The sequence below is a fragment of the Phaenicophaeus curvirostris genome, unplaced genomic scaffold (assembly GCF_032191515.1).
Source record: "Phaenicophaeus curvirostris isolate KB17595 unplaced genomic scaffold, BPBGC_Pcur_1.0 scaffold_160, whole genome shotgun sequence".
In the NCBI taxonomy this organism is placed as follows: domain Eukaryota; kingdom Metazoa; phylum Chordata; class Aves; order Cuculiformes; family Cuculidae; genus Phaenicophaeus; species Phaenicophaeus curvirostris.
The window spans coordinates 220898-247564 of NW_027206780.1; the positions used below are offsets into that span (position 1 = coordinate 220898).

General features: G+C 44.6%; 1 protein-coding gene across 1 annotated transcript in view; it reads right to left on the minus strand.

Annotated features, from left to right (window-relative positions):
- Positions 1-26667, minus strand: part of ARMH3 (armadillo like helical domain containing 3) — a 127364-nt gene that overhangs the window by 6426 nt on the left and 94271 nt on the right. Inside the window, exon 25 of the mRNA XM_069882508.1 lies at positions 1768-1884. Coding sequence (XP_069738609.1) covers positions 1768-1884 — 117 coding nt within the window. The remainder of the gene's footprint in view (positions 1-1767; positions 1885-26667) is intronic.

Consider the following 26667-nt stretch of genomic DNA (forward strand, 5'->3'; position numbering starts at 1 on the left):
GGACAGGAGGCCAGTTGGGTTTGCTGAAGACAGATCATAACGTATCAGGTTGATTTCCTGCTGTGTTGAGGGAACAGCTTAATGGAATGCAGGGGATTTTCTGTAGCTGTGAGTAAGGAACATTTAATAGGGTCCCAATTCTCAGGGCATCTAGAGAAATGTGGATTAAACAGATTCACAACTGGGTCAAATCAGCACATTTAGACAGTAATTATTCAGGCTTTCATATGCTCTTGAGGGGAGGGTCCCAGGGGTACCTGGATGGGCAAATTTCAGAAGGGAGCTGAGGAGGGACCGCTTACGCTAAAGAGATTCTTAAATGATGAAAATTGGGATTTTGAAGGAAAAAAAAAGGAGAAAAAAGAATTAGTGGAAGCGTTTTGTTGCTGTAATGATTCTATGACTGAGAATGTAATTTTAATCAATTGGCATGATCAGACTGACATTCTGCCAGGCCAAGTGGAAAGTGGGACATGCAGGAAGCAGAGCAGCCACGTGGCCAAGAGAGCGGGGAAGAAGATGCTGGCTGAGGAGGGCAGGAGCCCTTGGGACAGAACGGACAGCAACAGAAACATGAATGCATCTTATTTCCAGGGTACAATAATAGGAGAAGCCCTTATCGCAGAGAGGCTGTGGCTATATTTCTTTGTATGTATTCCAGATATGGTATCAAACAGCAGGCCAGAGAGACAAAAACAGGCACAAAAGAGCAAAGAAAAATGGCATAGAAGTGATTGCAAGTGTTTTTGCTCATTTTCTACCCAATGGTAGTGGGTAGAACCCAAAAAACATGACAAAAAAACCCCACTAAAATGCATTCTGCAGAAGGAAGCAAACGCAATTCAGGCATGCTTGCTCTGGAGCAGAGTAGACAGGGGGAGGCATAACATTCTCAAACTCATGCAGACTCGTGATGGAGTGGGCAGGCATCAATTACTCATCGATCAACAAGGGAAGAGCTAGGAGAGAGTATGTGCTCTCAAACTGGTGAAGAAAGCTGCCAAAGTTAGAGATCTCTCCCTTCACTGAAGCTGTAATGATTCAAAAGTGAGGAAAAACTGGCTCCCCTCAGATACCAGCCACTACAAAAGTATTGCCTCCCTGGCAATGTAGCTGTTGGACAAGAAAATGTAGTGTCAGGGCTCTCTGGCGCAGGCTGAGCAAGCTGGCTTGCTGAAGAATATAGCTACTGAACCAAATTGTTTGGACTCAGTTTTGTCTTCACTATATTATTTTTGTGGGGTTTCCTATTAGTTGTCTTCTCTGGCAGTAGGAGACATCTCTAGGGAATGCCTTTGCTTTCTTTGCTTGGGAACCCTATTTGTTAGAGAAGGAGAAAAGCAACAAACAGGAACGTGTTACAACAGCATCAAATATTCTGCTCAGTCCCATACTTTGTGGTCCCCTTATTGACAACAAAAAGTCTAGGTTGCTCTGCGTGATAAATCCAAGGTGGGAGTAGTCAGCTTCTCCACCATGCAAATTTACCACCACAAAACACAGTGGATCCCCAGGGAAAAAGGGACAGGGACCGATGGGCCATTTGCTTGTCTTAGGAGTCTGGTTGTTCCTCCCCAGCCATGGACTGCAGGGCAGGGAGCTCCAGGAAGCTTTCAGATCTGTTGTGACATGCAGCGCTGTTCAGATCCTATTCCCACCCCATCTTTGGGGGCACTCCAAAGGAGTAACAGATACACCCCAAATGCCCAGGCTGTAGGCAAAGCTTAGGAAAAGGGTTGTTGATTCTTCAGAACCAAGGCAGCTTACCAGCTCTTTGAAGAAGGCAGCCTCTTTATGCTGCTCTGAGTAGCGCTCATACTGGTCCAGTCCATCCTGCAGTTTCAGCGTGAGCGTGTCGTAGTTGGATCGTACCACTTCCAGAACCTGCCAGAGACAGCCAAATACAGCAGAGGAGTCAGCATCCACAGATGCCTCAGCATAGGAAGAGCAAGGCTGAGATAGATCACAGCTCTGGCACCTGTTTTTGCAACATACATGGCTGTAACAGCCAATATTTGGCTTATGACTAACAACACGGAGGTGGGCACCGGAGTCTTCCTAATGCCAGTAAGAAACAGCCCTCAAATTTACAGAATTTCTTCATTCATGGGAAGAGTGGATGAGCCTATGACAGCAGCAGTGTTCCAAACACTATTCTGTCACCAGGAGAAATAAACATGATCTCAATAAATTAAGCAGTTATTTACCATGTGTATACCTAGAAGTAACACAGCAGGCACTACGCAAACACAGGTTTGCCTGACCCCGTGGCCCTCCCCAGTGCTAGTTTTGCTCACGCACCTCCCTCCTGGTTTGCTAATCACCATTCACAACCTGCCAAACTGCCAGCTCCTCAGGTCAGCCTCACGCAGAGCACTGTCCTTCTCTCCTGATGGGAACAAACTCCTGACAGGCAGTAAGAGAAGACCAGTCCTGGTACAGACTGCAGTTTTGGGAACAAATGGAGACACAAATCCAGGTCTTCCAGTCCAGGAGATAGTTTATTATCTGCCTCCCCCGTAACCAAAGCGCTCCAGCTTCCATTACTGCCTCACTCTGCTCCCAGCACTGGGCTATACTTGAAAATTCACGGTTCAGATCTCTATCCTATTGAACTATTCATTTTCCTAACTAAGGAACACTGAGAAGGATTCCCACAATGCTTTTTAGCTTCAAAGCATTGCATGGACAAACACATTCCTCAAATCATTCAAGAGAGGGTAAGTAACGATAATCTTCCTACCAGGAATCATATAGCTCAGCACTCTTGGGCAAAACATATGCTTGAAACAATTCTCCTAAACACATGAACTTCTTTTTTAGGCTGTTACCACTTGATCTGAGAGCTCAACAGAAGCACAGACAGAATATCAACATCTGAGGTGTGCATTACAGTAGCCTCTGCTCATGAAAAGCCTCAGCCAGGAGGACTACTTAGTATAAGGGGCAAAAGGAAGAGGACTCTGCCCCAAAGCATTCAGTATTCAGCAGGGATCCTAAGAAAAACATTGCAGATGGTGTAGGACAACAGTGACCAAAACAATAAGGAACTCTTCAATTTCTCCTTGTCTTCCCTACAACATAAGCACTAACTTCAATTGCCCTTCTAGGCAGCTGCCAGCCCCTGCCCTTTACAGGACTGAATCATGTCCTTACACCCTCTGCTCTAAGAATCCCAGACTTGTTTATGGCTCCCTTCAAAAGCTTCTTTCCCTGTCTTGTATCCCCCAAACTTTGCACATGGCAGTGGTACAGAAAGATAATCATACAGACACCAGGGACTGAGGGGACAGAAGCCACAGGGCATCATGTGAGTGAGGACTGAGGGTAAAGAAGGGTCCTAGAAGTGGTTCCCAGATGAGATGGTCACACAGCAGTCTCCTTGCAGCTAGGCTGTCCTCCAGCATTGCAGAGCCAAGCTAGGGGTAAGAATCAGTATTTTGCAAGGTTATTTAAGAACAGCCTGTCAGCATCCCGCTGGTACAAGAGCACGCAGCCTCCTCTCCCAGACTCATTTGCTAATGCTGCTTGTCAGCTCCACTGGCAGAGAGGAAGAACCCCCTGCAATTCAGTCTGCCCTTCTTGTTGCCATGGGCAGAATACTCTGAGAAGTATCACAGAGACAGAGCATCAGTGAAAGAAAGCTATCTAGGTACTGGAAGAATTTACTGTGGGATGGAGCTACCCACTAGGGCTGGACAGTAATAGTATAATGCACCTTCTTCTGAGCAATAAAGGATCTAGCAGCTTGCATGAAGCAGAGGGCTATCCTCCTGTCAACCTGAGGAAGTTAAGTTGACTAAGATTAAGAAGGGAGAAACTTTGAAACATGAGGAGCAGAACAGACTTCTCCAGCAGTTACTTGCTAGCTCCAAGTAGAGATCTCTTCAGGTACTTAACAGAGACATCCTCAAACCACAGTAAGGAGTAGTGAACTCTATGGGCAGCAGTGAGCTCTGTAAGCAGCATCCTTTAAGTCAGCCCTCCTATGTCACCTTTGAATGGCAGCTAAGAACTTGGTTTGATGCTCTAGGACAACAGTAAAGGAGCAAGAGGCCCCAAAGTCTCTTCTGTGTTACCCACTACTTATCATAATCTCTGTAGTGAGCTTATCCCTTTAGCTATGTATTTTCTTTGGCTTCCACTCTTTATCTCCTTTAATTATGAAATAGAACTTAAAAAGAAAGGGTAAGTTAAAAATAAACAGCTTCTCCTCACTGCCTGATAATTTCCCTTTCTTGCTGCTGCTGAGAAAAAATGCTACGTGGGATCTGAGATAAACCCACTCACAGATCATTTCACTTCATACCCTATAAGGGATAGGAACCGTTACTGAGATTAGGACCTGCCATCCTTGAGACGATTTAATCTGCTCTTTAAGATGCAGCCGCTAGACAGAGGAGAGGTTAAAAAGCAGCAGAAGGTATTAAGAGATTCTAACATGAAAGTTTGAAAGTCATCAGCTTTCTACCCAGATGACAAAACCTCACATCCTCTGTGTAACAGAAGACTGTGTGTTAGCATCCTTCACCTGTCTTACCTGCTGCTTTGACTCAGGAAAACTACTGCAGGAAGAACACCCTTTTGCGTTAAACACACAAGATCTTTATCTGCACCTTTTTGTCCTCCACTAGAGGAATCTAATTTTAAGAACAAAGCATTTCTCCTTCAAGGTCTTGTCCTACTTGGTCTTCCTAGAAGTCTCCCTGGAAGACTAGGAACCATCAATTCCCAGATGATGCAGTAGGAATAACTTTAAGACAGGACTTTAGGCTGGACTCTTCCACACAGATTTTAAATGATCATCCAGTTTTTTTAAATCCCTCACGAGTAGCTGAAAGAACACCCCTTCTAGTGTCAGGCGAGAACAGAGGAAAATGGGCTATAAATGATTTCCAGGGGCTTGATGTGATGCTCCTCAGATTGCAAGGATAAACGTGCATGGTGAACTATTTTTAAAAAAAAATTTCTTTACTGGATCTTTACTGTGGGAAAAAAATGAAGTGAAGAGAAGCCACAATCTAAATCTCTTTTTGTAGCTTACCTTCAGGGGATTGGAGTCCTAAAAAAGCAATATGAGAGAAATGAGCAACTTGGACATGGTCAATGCATGAAAAGCAAAGGCTGCTGAATTCCTTTCCTGCAGTTACCTGTATCAGCCCTAGAGGCTACGTTCACTCATTTACTCCACTGCAACAAATCAGAAGTCAGTGGAGCCGCATCACAGTAATTTAAAGATAATTTACCATCAAATTAACCCCCTGCCCCACCACTCACTGACTGCTTTCCAGAAGATCCAGAAAAATGTTACAACTTAGGTCCCTGTGTATGTGTCCCCAAACCAACTTTTCAGGAGCTGCTCTGAACAGTGAGCACTTTCAGCAGCACTTGGGATTTCAGCTTTCTCTTGCAGCAACAACTGCCCATGCCTCATAACTCTCCTTCTCCAGTGACACCAACAGCCTGTGAGTAGAGGTGCCCCTCCAGCTAACGCAGAGCGGGGATGGCTTGCAGCAGAGGGACTCGGCTCTCGGCAGTGTCCCAGCCACGCCACTGCACCCAGACGAACAAGGCTATTTCACAGAGTCTTAGGCTTCTTTCTTTGCTGCATGCACCAACTTACCACCCCCTTGTAAACTGGATGAACAACCTCTGTCAAGGGTTAGGGGACTCTTGCGGACACAAGCTCTGGCACTAGTTGTTCCCCTAGAACCAATTAAAATTTTCTGCATTCAAAACAGCCCTTGCATTACTGTACCAGCCTCTACACACAGGCTCCTTCCTTACTGCACCAGAGCTGCTCGCTCTGACTGATCCCCAACAAGAGCTGACTTGCTGCACTCCCCCAGGAGAGACTGGACCTTCTGGAAGAGCCTGTCCTGGGGAAACAAGAGGATTAGACGCAGCAGTCTCTAACCCCCATCCTGCCTAGGAGAACACAGTCATAGTGGTAAAGCTAGAGGATCTACACCAGCAGTGAATTCTAACAGGCAACATTCAGAACAAGGCCCATTTATCTGGCAGACAGGGTACGCTTCATTACTTAGTAACATTTTAACCTGCAGGATCTTTCATCATCTGCAACCGCAGCCTCTGCCTTGCTACAACAAAAAAAGAGAGTGCCACCAATCCATGTCACCCAGCAAAGGACCTAGTGGTGGGTAGGTTCTGGGAAGCCTGCACGGGTAATTACAGAAAAATAAAGGAAAAGTGGTCTTTTTAATCAGCGCAGAAAGGACGAGAACGCAATCAGTCAGCATCACCAGCACCTTGCTAAAGCCTCTCCATGCCCGTAGGACAGTCATTAGCTACCACGACACAGAAGCAGTTGGAAAAGGACTGAATGAATGATGTCACATCAGGCAAAAGGGAGGAAAAACTCCAAAACAACAAACCCCAGATTAAAATACATTTTCACACGCACACACCCCAACTCTGTGTCCCTCACAGGGCTGGGACAGCAGAGCTCTCCAGATCAGGCCTAGCAAGTCCTCACAGGTCGGAAAAGCCGAGTGCTTCTGTCCCAGCTAGAGGACGGAGCAGCCTGGCTATGGGGCATGCAGAGCTCTCACCAGCACTGCTGCAAGGACAGGGGTCACAGGCAGCTGGGGACAGACAAACATGCCTCCTGTCTCCTCAACAGAGGTGGTGGAGTACCCATCACTGCCCGTGTACCACAGAGGGAAATTACGGCACTCCCACCTCCGAAACCTAGGCAAAGCCCAAGACACCAGGAGCAAAGCTCAGAGGATGGAGGCTGTAGGAAGAGACACTAGGGTTTCCCTGTTCTACTAGAAGCCTGATGTGCTTTTCACACTGAAGTCCTCAAACTGGTTTGTTTACTCCAGATTTAGTACAAATATTCCCCTTTCCCTCCCTCACTAATCTCCACAAGCAACTCATACTCCCTAAGTGTTTCTTTCTCCTAGTGAATTCAACTGAACAGAAACATTTCTCACTGTAATGAAAAGGCTGCTGCCACCTGGACTACAAAGCATCTATTGCCTCTCCATAATAAAGTGCCAGATAATTGACATAAATTTTACAGCAGTATCTTCTAATTAATATGGAAAATGACTATTTTTCCCTCCAAATAGCATCACACTTCTCACAGCGCAACTTGAAAGTCGCTGATGCAGGCTGGAGCCTTTGCTGGAATACTCAGAAGTGCCAAAGACAAAGCACGTAACTAAATAATTAGAAGTTAAACAAAAACACACACACAGCTGCCACATTTCTCAAAAGACTCTGCCCAGACCCTGGGCTGTACTCATCTCCTTCTCCCTTTCTTCTTTTACTGTCTGTAGGAGCCCAAATCAGAGAGAGGATCCACTAAGACTGCCAGTGTTACATGTGTGTGCTGGGAGCTGCCACTCACACTGGCTTCAAGAAGAGCACCCACCCTAGGACAAGCAGCAGCACGGAGCTTTTGTCTGACCCAATACTACCTTACCTTTGCAGCCGCCTCAGACCTAAATGCAGAGCTGATGTTTCAACACCATCACTCACCTCCAAGCTGATCAACCCTTGAGTATTAATTCAATGTCCATGAATGCTAAGAGGAAGAGGATGTTGGTGTGACAGTCTAGCAACTCAAGATTCCCAAGATATGTTGTGCCTGCAGTACACATCTATGGATCCAGAGGACGCAGAGTGGATCTGGTGCATGTGGTAGAAAAGACAAAGATCTGAGCTTGAGATGCAAGTGTAGTCATGGTACATACAGGCAAGATAGGCAGCACATTGTCATTCCTGCTCCAGTGCCCCAGATCTCCTGCATCAAGCAGCTGCTGTTTGTAACGACACACAAGTAAAGGACCTATGGCCCTCTCTGACTGCAGGCTGAAACCACGAGGCTGCTCAGACCAAGTCTGCAAGACAGCACCACCAGCTCACACAACTGTCCCCCTCAGAGTAGGGGGCAGCACCCTGTCTGCCCTGAGGGCAGGAAAAATTCCTGGAATGAGGATTTTTCCAACAGTAAGAAGCTCAGCTAGTGTGAAAACAACTAAGGGCAAATTTCTCCTCCAAGGTATGAAACAGTACTAAGCTAACACAGAATGTATCAGCAATGCTGGGCACTGAGAGATGAGGTCTGTCCAGGTCACGGAGGTGAGAAAGATCTGCAGTGGCGGAACACACAGTGCCCACGAGATGGCTCTGGGCCATGAATACATGCTCCAGTCCTGAGTGTGGAGAAACACAAGCTGATGGGAGTCAACAGAGTCTCCCATTCAGTGCCTGGAGCTGGACAGATGGAGAAGGCTGCGCAGCACAGAACAAAGACAACGCAGCCAGGAGATAGGGAGAGGAGGTGCCTTGCCCTGCTTCCCACCGCTAAGGAGAGTGCAGGGACATCTTGCACACAGCTCCCACAAGGTTACTCAGATACTTTTTAGTTTGTGTTTCCCAGTCTTCCTCTGCTCAGCTCACTAAGCATCAGCCAGGTTCATACTGGAAGCGAACACTCTGTCGATCAGTTTGTCCTTCATCCCTGCCAGCCACGCCTGGAAGTCCTGTTGTGTCCACTGCATTACTCTGTGCCCAGCCAAACGTGAGGAAACACTAGCTCTCTACATCCCAAATCCTTCCTGAGGACTGCTTTTATGCATCTGCACTTAAGTGGTATTGAAATCCAGGCTTTGCCACTTCTTTTCAAAAAGCAAAAGGTTTTGATCATAAATAAAAGATTATTATTATTATTGTTGTTGTTGTTGTTATTATCATCATAATTTTTTTTCCTTAGTAATATCAATGAGGGACATTTCATCCTCCCTTTTCCTACCTCGGCACAGAGTCATTCTGTGGGGCTCAGATGATATACAGTAGCTCAGGTATTTGCTGGATGATCTCACAGAGATCTGTGATGTGTAAAGGCACAAGCCTACAAAGCTGGCAGTTTCTGTCCATGGAGTGGGAGTGTTCGGTTACAATCTGTCTTTCTCCTCTGCCCACAGGTGCTTCTTCTAAAGATAAATAATTTATAAGCTCACTCAGAAAATGATGGTTGTTCTCTGAACTCCACCAGGAGAAACACCATCCCCTTTTGGGACAAGAGTTACCTGCTCCAGGAATGTTTTAAAACCACAGTCCATTAGAAGCCTAAGGTGTTCAACTCTACCTAACAGTGGGAAAAGACTCAATGATCCAACCAGTCTGGAAATCACACAGCTTTCAGAAACATCCCAAAACCAAAGCTGTTATCCATCTCCACCCAGAAACAGCTCTAACTGCACAATGCAGTGCCCACTTCGAGCTCCCACGGGACAGGCCTTTGCAAGATTCAACAGTTGCTTTAAGAAGCAGAATAGCTGCAAAATAGGACAAAGGCAAGTAATGACAGAGACGTGGTTGCAGACATCAGCTATGTGCACAGCTCAGTGGAGACTTACTTTGTTAAAGGTACAGACAAAGAAGATATTAATCTGGTCGATAACCCTTGACATCCCTGTGTAGCCACCAGCAGGGCTAGCGAGTCCTGTGCCAGGAGTATGATGCCCTCTGAGCTCCTCAGCGGTGCTCACCTCACCGCAAACCCTGTGCCATGAATCCTTTTAATCCAGAGTAATGTCAGGAAGTCAGATCTAGGCACATGGCAACTCCCACACATGCTAAATGCGCTCTGGTCAACCCTTTTGGAGTGGCTGGACAAGGAACAAAAATGCACTCATCCTCACACAGCTTTTTCTCAAGACCAATCCTGCTTTTCTCAGTTTCATGGATGGTCAGTGGGATTACACTGAACCGTATATCCCACTTAGCACAAATAATCTGTCACGGTCTGTGGGACGCTGGGCTCTCTTTCCCAAACTGCAAGGAAAGGCTCTCGAGAAGAAATATGGGAGGCAATTCTGTGTCATTCAAGGGAGGAAAATAGATTCATTGGGTTTCTGCCAAGAGAACAAACATCCATGTGCTGCACAACATTGGCACTTCCAAAACCCAGGTAGGGAAAAAGTTATCAAAGATCCTGAGACAAGTTAACTTAAAAATTATCAATTAATAAAATGAGCACCTTCCAGAGCAGACTTTTAGATCTGTATGGGGAGACTCACCAGAAACTGAGTGAGGCCCATGGAAGTTGTCTGTCATTAGAAATTTTGTGAGGAAGGCAGGCAGCAGTCAGGATGATGGCAGGAGCATAAAACCCTGAGATAGATAGATTTGCTGTTTTGGAGTTACAGCCCATTTTGGCGTTGTGAACCCTTTTCTCCAGCTGGTGGCATTTATGAAAACATTTCTCACTGCTAGGTATGTAAGAGCACTTGCAATTCTGCCAAGGCTCGAAATGCGCTGCAGACAGCTATGCACCAGACTGTTAATTTTTTTATTTCCTCGTTGTGCTTACAATTAACTTAAGTGCTGAAATGTGATGGGCTGTTCCAGTAGAAGCTTTTTATCTACCAGCTGCGTTCTAGAACAACAGTAAATCAACTGCTGTCACCAAAACATCAGACAACAGTGAGAGAAGATCCTTATGCTTGCTGTGCACATTACCCGTTCAGCCTAAGTGTCTAAGCAGCATTCAGCAAATGACTGCTGTGATTTGTGATATACAGCCTTTGGTGCAATCCTCTGCTTGCAGAAGACCTTGTTCCCCTGAACATAGAGGAAAAAAGCAATCAGCAGCACCACCAGTTAACCAACCAAAGTAAGACCAGAAGCCTCAGTGCCCAAAACAAGATGAGTGTAAGTCATGAGTTGCTGCTCCAGTCAAATTGAGAAGCCAGGACATACAAAGCTCTTACAAATCAGACACAAGAACAGAAAAAAACATCAGCTGAAGATTTTAAGAAAAGGTCAGAAGTAAAAACTTTTTGGGGCCAGCAGCCAGAAAGCATCCTGGCAAACGCTGAAACTCAACTACACAACTTTCAGTTCAGATTGCCTCGGCGAGGTGACAACAGGATACCTGATGTGCACCAGAGGAAACTCATTCCCAGTAAATAAATTCATATTTGCCCAGAAGACAATTGGCTCAGGAATAAGGCTGTCTAGAGAACAGATTAATAGAGGGTATGCAATAAAAACCTTTCCATTCAATCAAACACTAACAGAAGCAAGTAGACTGCTACAGTTTGCAGAAACCGAAATCTAACTTTGCCCAAGGGCAAAACAGTGGAGAGGTTTATTCTGGTTTTAGACTAATCAAACATCTGCAGCCATGGGAGGCTTCTGGAACTATGTCACCTGGCCAGGTTCACAGGAATCAGCAGGGATCCAAGAGAGCTTGTGTCCCTCGCACAGCCACCATGGACTTCTACAGGATATAATGATTATGGACACTGACTTTGGAAAAAAACCTCACCAGGACCCTGATTTGAAGGTCAAGAGAAATGAAAGGAGAACACAGACACTCCATGAAGCTTGCCACGTTTGATTTTTCTTTTTTTTTTTTTACTTTAACAACAACTAAGAAATGAACAGCCACTGTGGACACTACTAGCAGAGCCCTGGGCTTGACACTTGTTGAGAAAAAGTAGATGTTAACCACCTCGCCATGACTTCCTTTTTAAATGAGCAGAAATCTTGTTAAACTTGGTTTGCCCAACATGAATAAATTTAATTAAAGGAAGCAGCAAAGCTAAATAGCAACACACTAAAAAGACATCCAGAAAGCAAGCTGATGTTGGATACTTAAAGCAAATGAAAATAATACAGGACACGCCAGAGAAACACCCAGTTCAGCCTGGGGAAGGAAGGTATGCGTTTGGAGGGGTAGAGCTTAGAAAGATCACTTCCGTAACTCCTACTTACATTTAAATAATTAAATAATGACAATAGAAGGCCAGCTATAAATTGCAGAACGGAAGTGATAAAAGGCAGTAAGTTATTCAGTGGCCTGAGGGGATGCATGAAAAGGCCAAGAAAGAGGAAAATCAAAGCTCACCTGCCTAACTGACCACATGCAAGCAATTTCTTGGATAGCCAAGAAATCAGATGAGCAAGTAATTATTATATTATCTGATACGTTTTCTGAAATAAGGGCACAGGAATCAACATACAAGATTTAAAACATGGGTTGTCACAGACCTACACAGTGACAACGCAGTACTCCTGCTTTACTTTTTCCTCTCTCTAATAATTTCTTATTCTCTGTTTACCTTTCTGAGCACTGCTGAGCCTTGAGCCAACATTTCCAGGCTTATCACAGTGACTCCAAGAGTCCTTTCCTGCATGGCAATATCTAGAAGACTTTACTACAGCTTAAAGACTTTAAAAGACTTATAAATTCAATCTGCAAAAATTCCTTCTAAAGATACAGCCCAAGAGAAACAGATCTATAGTCAACCAGTTAGCTACAAAGAGCTAGCGAAAACAGTAGCAGCAGTACGGTAAGGTAGCCAGCTCATACGGAAAGGTGGGCAGTGACTCGACCCATATATAAGTATTAGCTATTAAGGCTTTTGCAAATCTGGAGATGGAACAGACAGCTATAAGCTGCTGGATGATCCCTATAAACAGATAATCCTGTAGTGAAAAAAGACCTTCAGTTGCAAAATATCTGTTCTAAGGCTGCGGTTCCAGAAGTGGTTTAAGTCAATCTAAGTGCAGTACACCTAAAGTGCAATACAAAGTCCTCCTTCAAAGGCACTTATTTCAGAAAAAAAGGCATTCTAATGTGCAATTCAGAAGTCTCTTCATTCTAGACACAAGCAGTGAGGGTGCTGATGACCAGGCACAGTACTGACATCAGGAGTAACTGAGAAGGTAAGAAAGAGCAGAGATGACTGTCCCCTAGATCCTGACAATGCAGCTATGTAAGTTAAGTTTATAAGAATTACGATAGTGATGAAACCTCACCAAGATAACGGGATCAAATCTGTCCCAACTCCTCACAAACCCCAGACACACTTTGGGATCCTCCTCACATCTCCATTGCACGGCTGGAGGAGAAAGAAAGGACAAAATCAGTGATGAGGGCAGGAATAAGAGAACCAAATAATATCTGATATGATATGCTGAAGGAGTGAAGCTTGTCAATATTTTAATTTGCTACATTATCCCCTTTTGTGCTGTTGGAATGTGTCATTCTTTTGGAACTCCATCTAGGCAATGACCAGAGCTGAAACAGAATGAGACTATGCTCGGAAGCACTCACAGCCAGCATAGAAAATGTCTTGCTTGTAAAAACAGAGCTACTTAAAGCTGACTGCTAAGTTAATTCAAAAGGAACACTTAAATGGCTGCTGGGACAGCTGGAAATACAGAGGCTTCTATCCAAGATAATCACTAGCAGGGCAGACCTGACGAGACACAACTTTGTGGGCCAAGACACTTCTTGACTGAAATGGATGTGTGCAGGATAGCGGCCAGAAGTCAGCAAGGGGGGTGCGAGGATGCAAGAGGAATCAGAGACTTAGGCAGGGACCAAACACAGAAAACAGGTCAGAGGTTTCCATGAAATCAAATGGTCTGCTGCTTATTACTGCCCTTCTCAGGGAAAGAAGTCTGTGTGCATTCTCTGAAATAAACACAGAGGCAACAACAGTTGCTGACACTCATTTACTTCTAGTCATTTCTCCTTATACCTCGCAGAAGCAATCAGGGTGCAAGATAATAGCTACGTCTCTCAAGAAGGATTCCTGCCATGGTAAAGTGGCATCTTGCAAATCAAAGATATTTGGAGGACAAAAAGGGCTTGTATGTCTGGGAAGTTGGTGTTTATCCCTACAACACTTGTTCTACTTTTATCCTTAAAGCATTAGACCTACCACCCCTTCAGCACTAGCTTTCTCACCATTCTAACGCTCCCAGCAACAACCCTATTTTCCCTCTGTACTCGGCACTGGTGAGACCGCTCCTCGAATCCTGTGTTCAGTTCTGGGCCCCTCCCCACAAGAAGGATGTTGAGGGTCTGGAACGAGTCCAGAGAAGAGCAACGAAGCTGGTGAAGGGGCTGGAGAACAAGAGAAGCGGCTGAGAGAGCTGGGGGTGTTTAGCCTTGACAAGAGGGCGCTGAGAGGAGGTTGTGGAGAGGAGGGAGCTGGGCTCTTCTTCCAAGCGACAGGGGACAGGATGAGAGGGAACGGCCTCAAGATCCGCCAGGGGAGGTTCAGGCTGGACATCTGAAAAAACTTTTTCACAGAAAGGGTAATTGGGCACTGGAACAGGCCGCCCAGGGAGGGGCTTGAGTCACCATTCCTGGAGGTGTTTAAAAGACGGGTGGATGAGGTGCTGAGGAGCAAGATTTAGTGGTAGTTAGGAATGGTTGGACTCAATGATCCTGCGAGTCTTTTCCAGCCTAGTGATTCTGTGATTCTGTGTAAACACCACAGAGGACACATTCCTTCAGAATGTGCAGCTGAGAAGAGACTGAAAAAAGGCATCTTACCTCTACAAGAGAGTGTGTTTTCTGCACCGAGGTTCAAATGTTAGATGGGCAGGAAGGACATGACACAAAGAGGAGGTTTATTGCTAATGGGCCAGATAAGATTATTGTGTTGGCTCTGTGCCTGCCACTGACATTCAAGGAAAAGGTGACTTGCGCTGGCACTGAACCCATTCTCTCCAAAAGATGCAGAAAACAAAACTTACGATTCTTTTCCAAAGCACCTTCAGCTGTTGAATCCTCAAGTTGAGTTAATCAGTTATACAGAGCCGCAAGCTGGAGAACTACTTGTCCACAATGCCTGCCCTCTGAATCACAGCTCTAAACCGAACCTGCTGGCTATAGAGGTGGGATGTACTTGTACACACAGCACTACTGAAGAGCTAGGCAGAGACAATGCTACTCTCTTGGGGATAAGGAGCTGATCACCAAGGCTTCCACCTTCTCTCTCTATCCCTCTTTTGCCATATTCCCGGAAAAGTACTTGCAGGATCTGTAAAGGAAATATCATCTCCACATTAATTTCTGCAGTGTTTGGAGGACACCATTGTTCTACAGCCTAAAAACCCCTGTGTGAGGATTTAGTGCTCCCAAGTGCCTCTTGGACATCAAACGTTTTCAAAGCTATTAGCTCTGATGGGTTTCTGAATAAGGCTCAGGGAAGCCACTTGCTCAGTATTTCTCATAAGAAAAAGGTAGCTCTGACCTGGTAGAATAAAAACTACTGAGAAGGAGGAGGAGGAAGAAAGCCCACGCAGCCCACGTTCTCTGCAAGCAAGGAAATGAGATTTGATTTACTCCGTGATTCTGAGGTGTGTTCAATTTCAGCTTGAATTTCTACTGCATAAATTGAGCTTGGCTGAGCAATGTCCCCATTAGAGACTGTCCAAAGCAATATAAGGTGATCCACACAATGATCTTTGAAGCCGAAGGTTCAAAGCCTTGGTGAGGTGGGGTTTTTAGCATGTTTTTGCACATGCAACCTACAAACCTGTAGGTTTGTAAGAAATTAGAAATTAAGAAAGTAGAGGAAGACGATATTAAAAAGCAATCAGATACAGTGCATACATGGCTCCTTATTGTTGCTAATTAATGAATTTATTTATTTAGCCCACTGGTTAATTTTTTACTTACTACACAGCAGAGAACAACTCCGGGTCTATGTTTTCCATGATTCAAAGGGATTAGATGACAAGCAGAATTCACCTTCTAAAAGGAATTAAGGGCTTCAGTTCAGGGATTAATAACTTGGCTGCTTTTTCTCCAGATTTTAAAACTACTAATTTCTACTGCATCAGCTGGTGGTTTTATTTGCACAACTATTTTTTTAAATGGGATTCTTAAACTCTGCTCTTGCCAAAATGCTGCTGCATTGCCCTCTTGCTATTATTCTCATATCTGAATTTTTGACTATATTTAAAGAGGGTTTCATGCTTCCTTAGCAAATTTCTTGAGAATCTGTCTCTTATCCTTAATACACACAAGTACAAGTTCTGCTTGACTTTCCCTGAGTAACCAGCCACATCGGTCGGGTAGTCTCCTTGGGAGTTCAAAACCACTAGAAGGCTGCTTGGTTGGAAGCTTTGGACAAGGTCTCTCTGCATCTCCAACTCGATCTCACATTTCAGAGCAGCTCTACAAAATCTGGAGTTTGCATGCATTTGACCACACAGTCACACACTGTTAAGGTGGGATAAAACACAGGGGTCCTTTCTCTCCCTGGACTGACACAGTATAATTTGGTACCACGCTTAACCTGCTGTGTAACCAAGTGACGGAAGTTGAATGGACCACATCTTTGTGTTACTCTGCAGAGTATGGTTCTGAGAACCACTCACAAGAGGGACTTCCAGTGAAAAGAGTGCTATAATTTAACCCTAATGCCTCTACCACCTCGGGCTGTATGAATGAAAACCAAAAGCAAGTCTTCAGGTTGAAAAATCCAGGCACTTTAAAGTTCTGGGGTTTGTTGTAAATCTACAGCTTCCCTGACTCGGGAAAGACTCAATTCCTTCCTTATACCCTTTTAAGGACTGACTTGTGACTGTGCTTAGCTTTTGTTTGGTGCATTTTTATAAATGTTAATAAGTAGAGCTGTTCACTTGGTTTACTGCTTCTAGACGACAACTGCCAGCTACAATCAGCTCAGGGAGAACAGGACAGCAGGGTTGGCAGCAGCCACAGGATGCATCATAGCAGCAAGCAATGGGTGTGCATTAGGAAAGCTGCCATCATTCTTCCTTCTCATCTCTCTAAAAGATGTCAAGGGCAGCAATTGACAGGGTATCCAAGGCACACAAAGGTTATGAAGAAAGGTGTCCCTACTGCCCTGTAACGGCAAAGTCCCAAGATGACTACTGAGGCTTCAGCAGCCGCTGAACTCTCCCAGGCGCAAGTCTCCAAAACTGTCTGATATTCAGGAAGAATTCAAAGATCACAAGAACTGCAGAACTGAGAAAAGCAGAAAGGAAATAACGCGACCTACTTTATATTCTGCTATCACGTGTTGAAAGAGATGGGATTGTAAGATGCCAGAAGAGGCACATGTAAAGGAATCCTCTCAAATGCGTGTGCTGTCAGCAGTGTGATGGTACACAGTCCCCCATGGAAGAAACAAGGGCAGGGGGAAAAAAACGGGTCAAATAATGTGCCAGAATACCAATTCAACACCCAGAGAGAAGGAATAAACAGTAGGAGTTGCACAGAGCAAGAAAAGCCTGTGATCTGAAATGCCACTTGCCGTCACCCTAGCAGGTGCTAAAGCCTGCGCCAGGAAGTAGCACTTAGCATCAGAATGATCCGATTGCCTTTTCCAAGAGCAAATGACAGAGAAGAGGTGTGATCTTAAACATTTTGTAGATGTTTCTGCAGAATCTGTTGCTGACTTAGTATCGGGAGGCAGGGCAGAAGAACCTGCAGTCATCTGTGAGCACCTGGGTACAACTAAGCAAGATTATGGGCATGGGGTTAACATGACAGAACTGGATACACCTTTTAAACCACAACCCTGACAAGAGCTGGAAAATAAGGCTTTTTTTTTTGTGAGAGTACAGGCAAGGGAATGCTATCAAAATAAAATACTCCCACTCCCCACATTTGATTTCCAAAATCTTTGCATGTTTTGTTTTTCAAACAAAGATCCAGATCAAGCCAACTGGTCAGTTTTCTTTAAGCATCTTAACCTGACCTTTTCTAGACCCATCACAGAAAAAGCTCTCTCCTAAGCTGAGATCACACCGAGTTATGACCTCATGTACAAAAAGCATGGAAGGTTCAATTCAGGTCTCCCAGCAAAACAGTTGCCTCCATGTTCAAACTGTACTTCACTCAAGTGAAGGCTTTCTGGGAAAGAATAAGAGACCAGGCTATGTCTCAAGCTAACAACATAGCTGAGACAAGATGACAAGCTCCTGGTTCAACTAAACAAATGACTTTGTGAGGAATGATTGGGACAGAAGTGGTCAGTGGTCCCAGTACAGCAACCAACTTCTTTTATGCAGATATGTTTACTATGACATTAACTACCCAGCCCTAGATTCATTAGATCCTATTTCTGAAACATGAACATATTAATTAATGACAGATGCACGTTAGGACTCAAGCAGTCTTGGTATATTATCCCTCTGGGCACTGCTGAGGGTGGAAAGCTCAGCAAGAACTGGATGATGTGGGAAACTGTCATCAGATGGAGAAATTAACTTCAGATCATATTAATATTCCCCTCTGCAAAAAGTGTGTCATGCTCAGGTGTCTGCAAAGAAGGCTGAGATGAGGCATTACAGTAGCTTTCTTTTTATTCTCCCAAGAAGGGGAGTTTAGCCCAGCAACAGACCTAAGTTTCTTTTCTATGCCTCCAAAGCGACTTGTAGGTGGTACTGTAATTAAATAGGTCCATCACTTAAAATAGAAAAGCATATCTTTATAGCTGAGGGAAGAACTAAGAGTCTGTAGTGAGATGCTTCCATCAAGTTGTTGGCTTTCATGAGCATTAACGACAAGGTAGAAAATTCCTTGCAAAGCAGCCTGGATGCAAACCCAAAACAGACAGTCAGGAAATCCAAGTTCCAGCATGACTGCCTTGGCTCCCTCGCAAATCCACATTTCGGTTTCCATCAGCTGGAAGATTGCTCCTGTCCTAGGGCTTCAAGATGTTCAACAAAAAAGGCACTTTTTGTAAACAATACACAGCCTTAAATAGTCTACAGTGCAGCTCACAGCTATCTTTTTTAGCACACATAAGGGACAAACTCCCTGCAGATACCATCATGTAAAACTCCATCTAGATCCATGCTGCATGTTATATCCTGGTATGTAAAATCACTGTTTCATTTTCATGCAAGTTGGACAGACGCCTAACTCCAGCAAACCAGAAACATGACATGGCCAGTGAAAGGCTCGTATCTAGGTTTGGGGAGGAATATATCTATTTCTACTGCAAAAGAGGACTGGAGAGAGAGACTTAGTCATGGAGTGCACTCTCCTGTTAAACACTTGGAAGGAGAACTGCTGGCAGAATGAGGGAAACCTGAGGGTAGGCTCTGTGTGACCTCCGTATTCACATATGGAGTGATTCGTCCTGGGTTTGGAACATTAATTTTCACAGAAATACGAGAAGGCTGCAAAGGACAACAGAATGCCTAAGTGAAAAGACTGGTGTCTTACTTGCAAGAAGAACAATGGAAACAAATTCTCAAGCTATCACTACTTTTTTTGACTTTCGACTGTGCTAAACATGTTCACGGGGCTTCAGGGCAGCTCCCTTTGATCTGAAAAAGATTGTACAATTCTTCCCAAAGTCAAAGCACCCCAAAAACAGTTAGCTAGCCATTTCATGCCAGCTTGCTGACCTACTCCCAGACGCTACACCTTGTTGCTAGAAGGACAGTGTCTTTCTCTGTCATTGTATTTCAGAGCAAGCAGCCCTCACAGTCTCAGAGATGCAGTTGGTTATTAGCGCGATTGGAGCTTGCTCATGCCGTCGCAAGTGGGAGGATAAATACTCACAAGAACTTCTCTGCCTCTACAGCTTTTACACAGGGCTCTAACACAGCATTTTCTGAGAAGTTAGGAAGTCCCAGAGCAGATTTCAACAGCATTCTGTGTGAGTTTTTACATCCAACTCAAAAACAAATGCAGCCTGCTGAATTACAACAGCTAAGGAAAACACACTTGGGAAATCAAAATGGGTTTTGTGCACAAATAAGCCTTAAGCATGGTATTTAATTTATGGAGTTCCACACACAGTAAGACTTAGGGGCAAAGTTTCAAACTAGGAGGCTAAGGCATATGGCACGGGCTACGTTTTTAGATTTCAGTCTGTGAGAAACTACCCCATTCTCCAAATTTAAGGATATATCAGCAGATTTCCCATACCTATTCACTTATTGCCAAGGGTCATCCTAACTAACCTGTGTTTCTCAGAGGAGAAAAGCTTCCTAGTTTAAACTACTGTTGATGCAACTCTGACACACAATTAACATCGATGCAAGTGATGGTTGCTGGGTCGTATCAGCTTCCTTCAGAAATCCAAGGTATTTTCAGGCAACGGTCCAGACTAATTCATCAGCTTCTTGTCTGAGAGGCTGGAATATACTCCCTCTGTTAGCAATTCTTCCTGTCAGGCAGTTATTGATGGAGAACGTAAATCCACGGTTTGGAAGAGGTGAAAGAGGAACTCCTATAAACAGGTGCTCAGGCAAAAGCAAACACAGGGCTATGAATTAATATCTTTCCACAGGCCTACAGTCAAGCCAGCTACGAGGCAGATGCTACTGCTGAAACAGCAAGTGAGCTCCCCAGGAGCTTATTTGAGCCTTAACTGAGCCATGGGGGAATCCAAGCGCCCTCCAAATAAGGCAGTGGAATTGATTTATAGCCCCTGGCACTTGGCTGATGCAGAACCACTTTCCCCAGTTCCATTTCTCTGGACATTCATGCCTGCCACGTGCTGTCTTTGAATGACACAGCTTCCTGAGCAATCCCACTGCCTTTCTCAGATCTCCCATGAAGACAGGAAGAGTGACACACATCAGAGATGTCACCTTCTCCTCTATTAAAAGGTTTGCCTTTGAGCTCCCTACTGCAGACAAGAAATTTGAACTTAACTGTCTTAACATCCAAATGCCAAGCGTTAGAGAGCAAGAACTCCAATCTTCTAGCTGAGTGTAGCTCTGTTCAGGTGCGGCACCTTTTGGCTCAGCAACATTTACTCTCCTGCTCTGGGAGGCATGGAGACAGCAAAGCTCAATTTGCTTCCCACTCTGAAATCAGAGCGATGACCCAATTTGTCACTTCTGGGAAACAGCTGCAGCTCCAGCCAGAGGATCCAGACGAGGAAGACAGAAAAACATCATCTGTTACACTAGGATACTAACAGAGAGAAGGAAGAGTTGCAGCCTCTGAAGGCAGGAGTTTTATCCTAAAGAAGCCCCAGAACGAGCATGCCTGGCAGTCACTGCAGAGCAAAGCCTTTTGTGAGAGAAGAATTTGACTCCAGGAACAGTTACTCACAGTCACATCGCTGTCTGTAACTGGCACAGCAGGCTCTCGCCTGTCTGCTTTTAGGACTCCCAAGCAGAGAGATGACTGAGCATGAGGAAGCTTAGGGTGGTGTTCGGGACTAGAGCAGTGAAGGATAGCGCTGTAAATCCAGCTTTACAGAGGGCAACGCATCGTGCCTATATGCATTATGTACCTGGCAACAGCCAGCATCTATTCTCCCTGTTTCACAAGGGATTAAAAAGCCTTCTAAAGTTTTACAAAATGCAAATTGAATTGTGCTTGCACAAGCCAGCCGCTGACAGCTCCTCCTTTAATCGTAGATATACAAAGTTGTAATTTAATCTTTATAAGCGCAGACTGTTTTGATCATTCTGTTGCAATCCTCTGTGGAGCTTTCCCTGCCCTACACCAGGCACTTATCAGCGATGGCAATCCATAACATTGCTTCCCACTTCCACAGCAGCCTTCCCAGCAGATCACACAGCCCTTCAAATGCTGCCTGGCTCTCCAAGGTCTCCGCATCAGCTGCCCTTTCACTCAGAAAGACACGAGGCTCAAGTTTGATCAAGCAAAAGCTCAGAAGGAGTTCGGACCCCAGCCTTACAGCCCCTTCCTCTAGCTATGCAAAGCCCCTTTTCCAAGCTTACTTAAGTACCACATATAAAACCAATCTGCCAGGCACCTGGGAAGTGTTTTGTGAAACACACTCACCAGGGGTGCAGGACATCCACTGGAGCTAGAGCAATATCAGCCTGTCTCCACAGCATGGGCTGGGAGCTTATTACAGAGTTAAATCTGTGGCTCTTGCTCAGCACGCTCCCTGTTGTGATTCAGGCCGGGCTCGTAACTCTCACCCTGATGCTGCCTCTTTAGCCCAAGCACAGAAACTTATCTGTCTCCAGGAGACTTCATCCTGTTCCAGCCAGCAGCAAGAGGCAGCTGTAAGACAGCTCTTCCAAAACAAGTCCCCCGCATTCCATGGTCACCTGCACTACAGCAGTTCTCAGGCCCTTATCAGTCCCTGGGCACAAGTGACAGCCAGGCAAGGATATGAAAACAGCCATGAGAATTGAAGGCAAGCTTTGCAGTTTAATGGACTTATTTTGTTACTAGTTTTTACTATGAGGCAGTCCCTAATCTGAGCGAGGACAGCTCACAGAAGTGGTAGGAAGCAACCTGTGCCTTAGCATTGGCAACGCACAAAGGCTGGAAAGATTCCTCTGCTCTGGGAGCCGCCAGGGTGATCCAGGGTCACACACGTTACCTCTGAGAGGCACAGAGCAGCTAACTGCCACTATTGGTAGTGGCCACAATGCTGGGCACCTTGCGTGGAGCCTGAAAGAAAGGAATCAAAGGGCTTCTCCCATTTCTTATTGGGATTTCTGGGGTTGAATTAGGAACAGGGTTGCATCTCTCCAGCAGTAGGTGCTTTTTAAAAACAAAGCCCTTTTTTTGTCCCTCTAATGCCCTACCACACGTCGTCCATCCCTTCCCTCCGATGACGCACAGCTTATTGCGTTCTGCATGTTAATAAAAGGCACTACACAGCACAAAGTAATTGCTCCACAGCTCACCTCCAGCTTCAAATCTCCTTGCAGCAAAGCTGATCAGTCCTTGAAGCCTCTTCAGACCCATTCAGTCTGGCACACTGCATAAAGCAGTCTGAGGCATTAGTAAATTGCAGAGATATATCTCTGGTAAGCCCCGGAGAACCCCCCACCAGCTAGGCAAACCAGCAATTTGCCAACTCCACAAGTCTTTTTATAGAGACCCTTTTAAACCTGGGGTTCCAATTTTGCCTCGTACAGCTCAGCTTTTTCTATTTAAGCAATAAAATCTGTTTCGAGCCATTAATCATGAATAGGTATCTGTAACGAGACCATGAAACTGAGCATCCCTGCCTCATTTGCAAAGATGTGATGACTTTAAATTAGGGCTCTGCCTTGGTGACCCCACAGCTGCAGGTTCACGTTCCTACTGCTGTGTGCAAGACAGCACTAGCAAGCTTGATACTTTCTACCAGAAAGCTCACTGCATCGAGAAGTGAAGTAGCATTATGCTAAAACCATTTTGAAGTATTTCTGGAGCCCTCACAACACACTATATTTATGTGAGAGATTAAGGGGATTTACTGTAGTAGTACCTATCTCTGATGGTACTTGGCATTTTAAAACTACCAAACACACACATGCCAAGAGGCTTTTAACTCTTAACACTGCTGCCAGTATTGCTAAAAAAGAACAAAGCATTTTGTATCCACTAATGGTTTTGCTGCTAGTTACGGAAACCAGAACAAGTTGAATAAATCATGACATCAATGGCTCAGAATTATTACAGAAACTTCAGGGCATCTTAAACCAACTGCATCCTTTTGTGAGTTTTCTGTGCAAGTGACTGGTGGAGACTCCTTGAGCTGCTCTTTGGATTAGTCCCTCAAAGCCCCACAGGTAACAAAAGGCCACGCGGACTGGGGAGGTGGAGAGCAGCATTCAACATTTGGAGTGTGACCTCAAGGGAATGACTTTTTGAGATTGCCTGACCACACTGGATTGCAGTTACCTGAGTTATAAAGGTATTACAACGTGGAACAACCCAAGTATTACTCTCATTTGTCACAATTTCAAAAGCGATACAGTTGTCCTGCTTTTTCCATCACAATCTGTTCTGGCTCCCAGTACTTTCCACCTGCAGTTAACAGACTAATCCACACAGTACAGGTGTTCACAGCAGTCTTTCACACTGAATCACAAACCACCTCCAAACGGGAGGTTCCTAGTGTTGCCACTGCAGCTGGGAAGAAAGAGGGGCTTCAATTAGAAAAAACACTTAGATGTTCCTGACTAGCAAGTATCATCAGCCCTGCATGTCTGCCACCTCAATTTTAAGACCCATAGAGTGGACATTCTAGAGAGAATAAGTTCTGAGAAAACAAGACCTTAGTGTGCAGTTTTGCTAGCTGGCACATGACTTGCTCGTCATGCAAGGCACATGGCATTCCTGCTCAGAGAAGATTTCACCTAAAGTATTGGGTTCCTCTCACTTCAGCCTCTCTAGAATAACTGTGGTACATCACCATCAGGCGGAGAGCTGCCTTCTTACAAAACAGCCACTGTTTCGCTTCCAGAAAAGGCAGATGTGAGAGCCCATCCAGATCATTCATGCCCAGGGTTTTCAGTCTTTCTGTTTGTCTGTGTTTGCCCTTCTCTTGTGTTGCTGTTTTCTCACTGCCTTGACCCAGTCCTCTGCAGCTGCTTCTGCTAAAAAACATGTTGGGAGCTTCTCAGATCAGATATAGCACACAAGAAAGTCTACTGCCTTAAACGTATTAAGCACAAGGCAGTCTGGTCATCTGGAGAGTAAAGATAAGCCTATGAATTCATTTCAGAGAAGGCTATTTTGCCCTTTGACTTCAAAAGGGGCCGAAACATCTTTGAAGACATGGAAATAAACAATTGCATGGAAGAGTTAAAACTACATTGGCAGTTAATGGTCAATCCTATCTTTTTGACTGTGCTGCATCTTTCTGTTCCTTAAAGAACATGCAGGCAGGAACCAAACATGTTGAGAGGGAGCACACACAAAACCACAAACTAACACTGAAGTCGGGCTTAACAAATTAGCAAGTGAGGGAAGATGTCAATAACTGGCTAAGACATTTCCTGTTTCATAGTGAGGAAGTACAGCAAGGTCAAAAAAGCTAACAGCTAGGAGGCATTATGAGTTTGCTTTGGCAAGCAGGTGCTTTGCAGAATGATACTGGCAAGGATCACATGGTGTTGATAGACTGAGGTGGCTCCTCCTCAAATCCCTGGCATTTGTTTGCTACTGGGAATCTCCTATTCTTTGCTTGAGAGAATAGGAAAAGAAAAAGGTCTCTTCCCATTATTTCTGATCTGAACACCAGATAAACCCCACAACAGTCAGAAAACCAGTGCCATGAAACCTTGCAAATATACCTGCCTAGAGCACAGATCTGTATATTCAAACAGTGGTTCCTGGAGATGTCCAGTGCTAAAGATGTACAGCGGTATTAACAGCCTGTCCTTAAAACAATTCCATGTCCATCATTTTCAAGGGTCTACAAATCTTCTCGGTGTGTAATAATGTTAACATTAACGCTTATAAATAAAAAACGAGAAAGCGCTGAAATGACAGACTGAGAATGGTAATAAATGGACATTAGTGATTAACAAGGTAATAAAGCCTTCAAATAGGATTAGAAAATGAAAAAGAAGCAAAATCTCTTTCAGCTGATCACTTAGGAACTTTTAAGGATGTTAAAAATGCAAAAATAAAGAAAAAAATAATTTAAAAAAAATCAGCTAACACACGAACAGGGTGCCAGAACAGTCAGGGAGCAGCACAGTAAGTTTGATACAGGCTCAAGTAAGAGTCTGCAAGCTGATTAGGTTAAAGTGAATTGGAAGCAACTCAGCAGCTGGATTTCTCTGTGAGATATGCCACATCACAAAGCCATCCCTTCCTGATTAATAGGAGATTATGAGATAGCATAGAGAATAGGAGATTTCTAGATAGTCACATGAGAACCTGGCCAAAGGCTAGTATCTGGGAAGGAAATCTTCATTAAAGAAAAGTTTGATCCTCAAAATTGTAAAAACAAATGTTCCCAGTAAAGAAATACCAGTCTCCTGAATCTACTGAAATAACTCAAACAGTTATTGGACAACCAGTCCCAGGTGTAGTATCTGTGTGTGGATACACAAGTTAAACGTCAGCATTAAACACTTCAATATGGTACACCAGGCTACAGAGGAGGGTGGATTTTGTGCAGAAAATATTTATGGAGAGGAGAGAGAAGGAGAATTAAGTGAACACACACCTGAAAACAAAGGTACAGCTGGGATGAAAAAGAGAGACTGCAGCACCCAAAAGGCAAGCTTGACCACCAGCCCTTGCTGAAGAGCTAACACAAAATGCAAACAACAAATTCTGTTACCCCACAAAAGCCAGACCATGGCCTTGATCTTGGCCATCTACCACTACCTCTCATGTATCTACCGTGTGGGACAGCTGCTGACAGGGGGAACCACATCCCAACACAGGCTTGAGCTCACTGGCTAATTGAAAGTAGAGGCAAGAATTCTCCATCGCTCTCCTCCTTGCGCAGTGAATTGCAGAGCACTGAGTGAACAGCCTCACTGAGACCACGGTCCCTCACCACACTGACACCTCTGCTATTTCTCTGCAGTTCACCAGGGCCTATTACTGCTTTGCTTTGTTTGATGTTCTCCCTATGTTGAGAGAACACATGAAGGGAGAAGAGAAAAAAGAGAAATCTAACCGCCTTTCAACTTCCTAATCATCTTGCTCAAAATTCTCCATGCATCAGCATTGATTTCATTGTCTGCCTGCTGCTACGGATTTTATTTAAAGAATCACACACAACGAAGTAAGGATTTAACCTGACCTCCCTGAACAGTTAGGGGAGGAATACTACACAGACAGCAAAAACCTCGTTTCCTTTCTCAGACTGGCCCAAAGACTAAGCAAGATTCCCCTCTATCCAAACCTCTAGTTTTAAATGGGGTTTAAAAGGCTTTTTTTTTTTTTAAGGGGCCTGGGTTGATGCAATCGGTGAATCACCAGTACATGAGGACCAACAATATAAACCATCACAAAGCATAGCAGCGGGTACTGTGACTCTCGGGCAGAACAATACAGAAAAACTGAGTAAATTAAAATCAGTGTTCTTCTATCCAGCAATATCAAGAAAAGAATAAAAAGCGGTAGGGTTCACATTATTTTCCTCACCGCATTCAACTTGAGACTTTGGGGTGTCACATATTACAGATCAAGTAGGTTAATGAATGAAA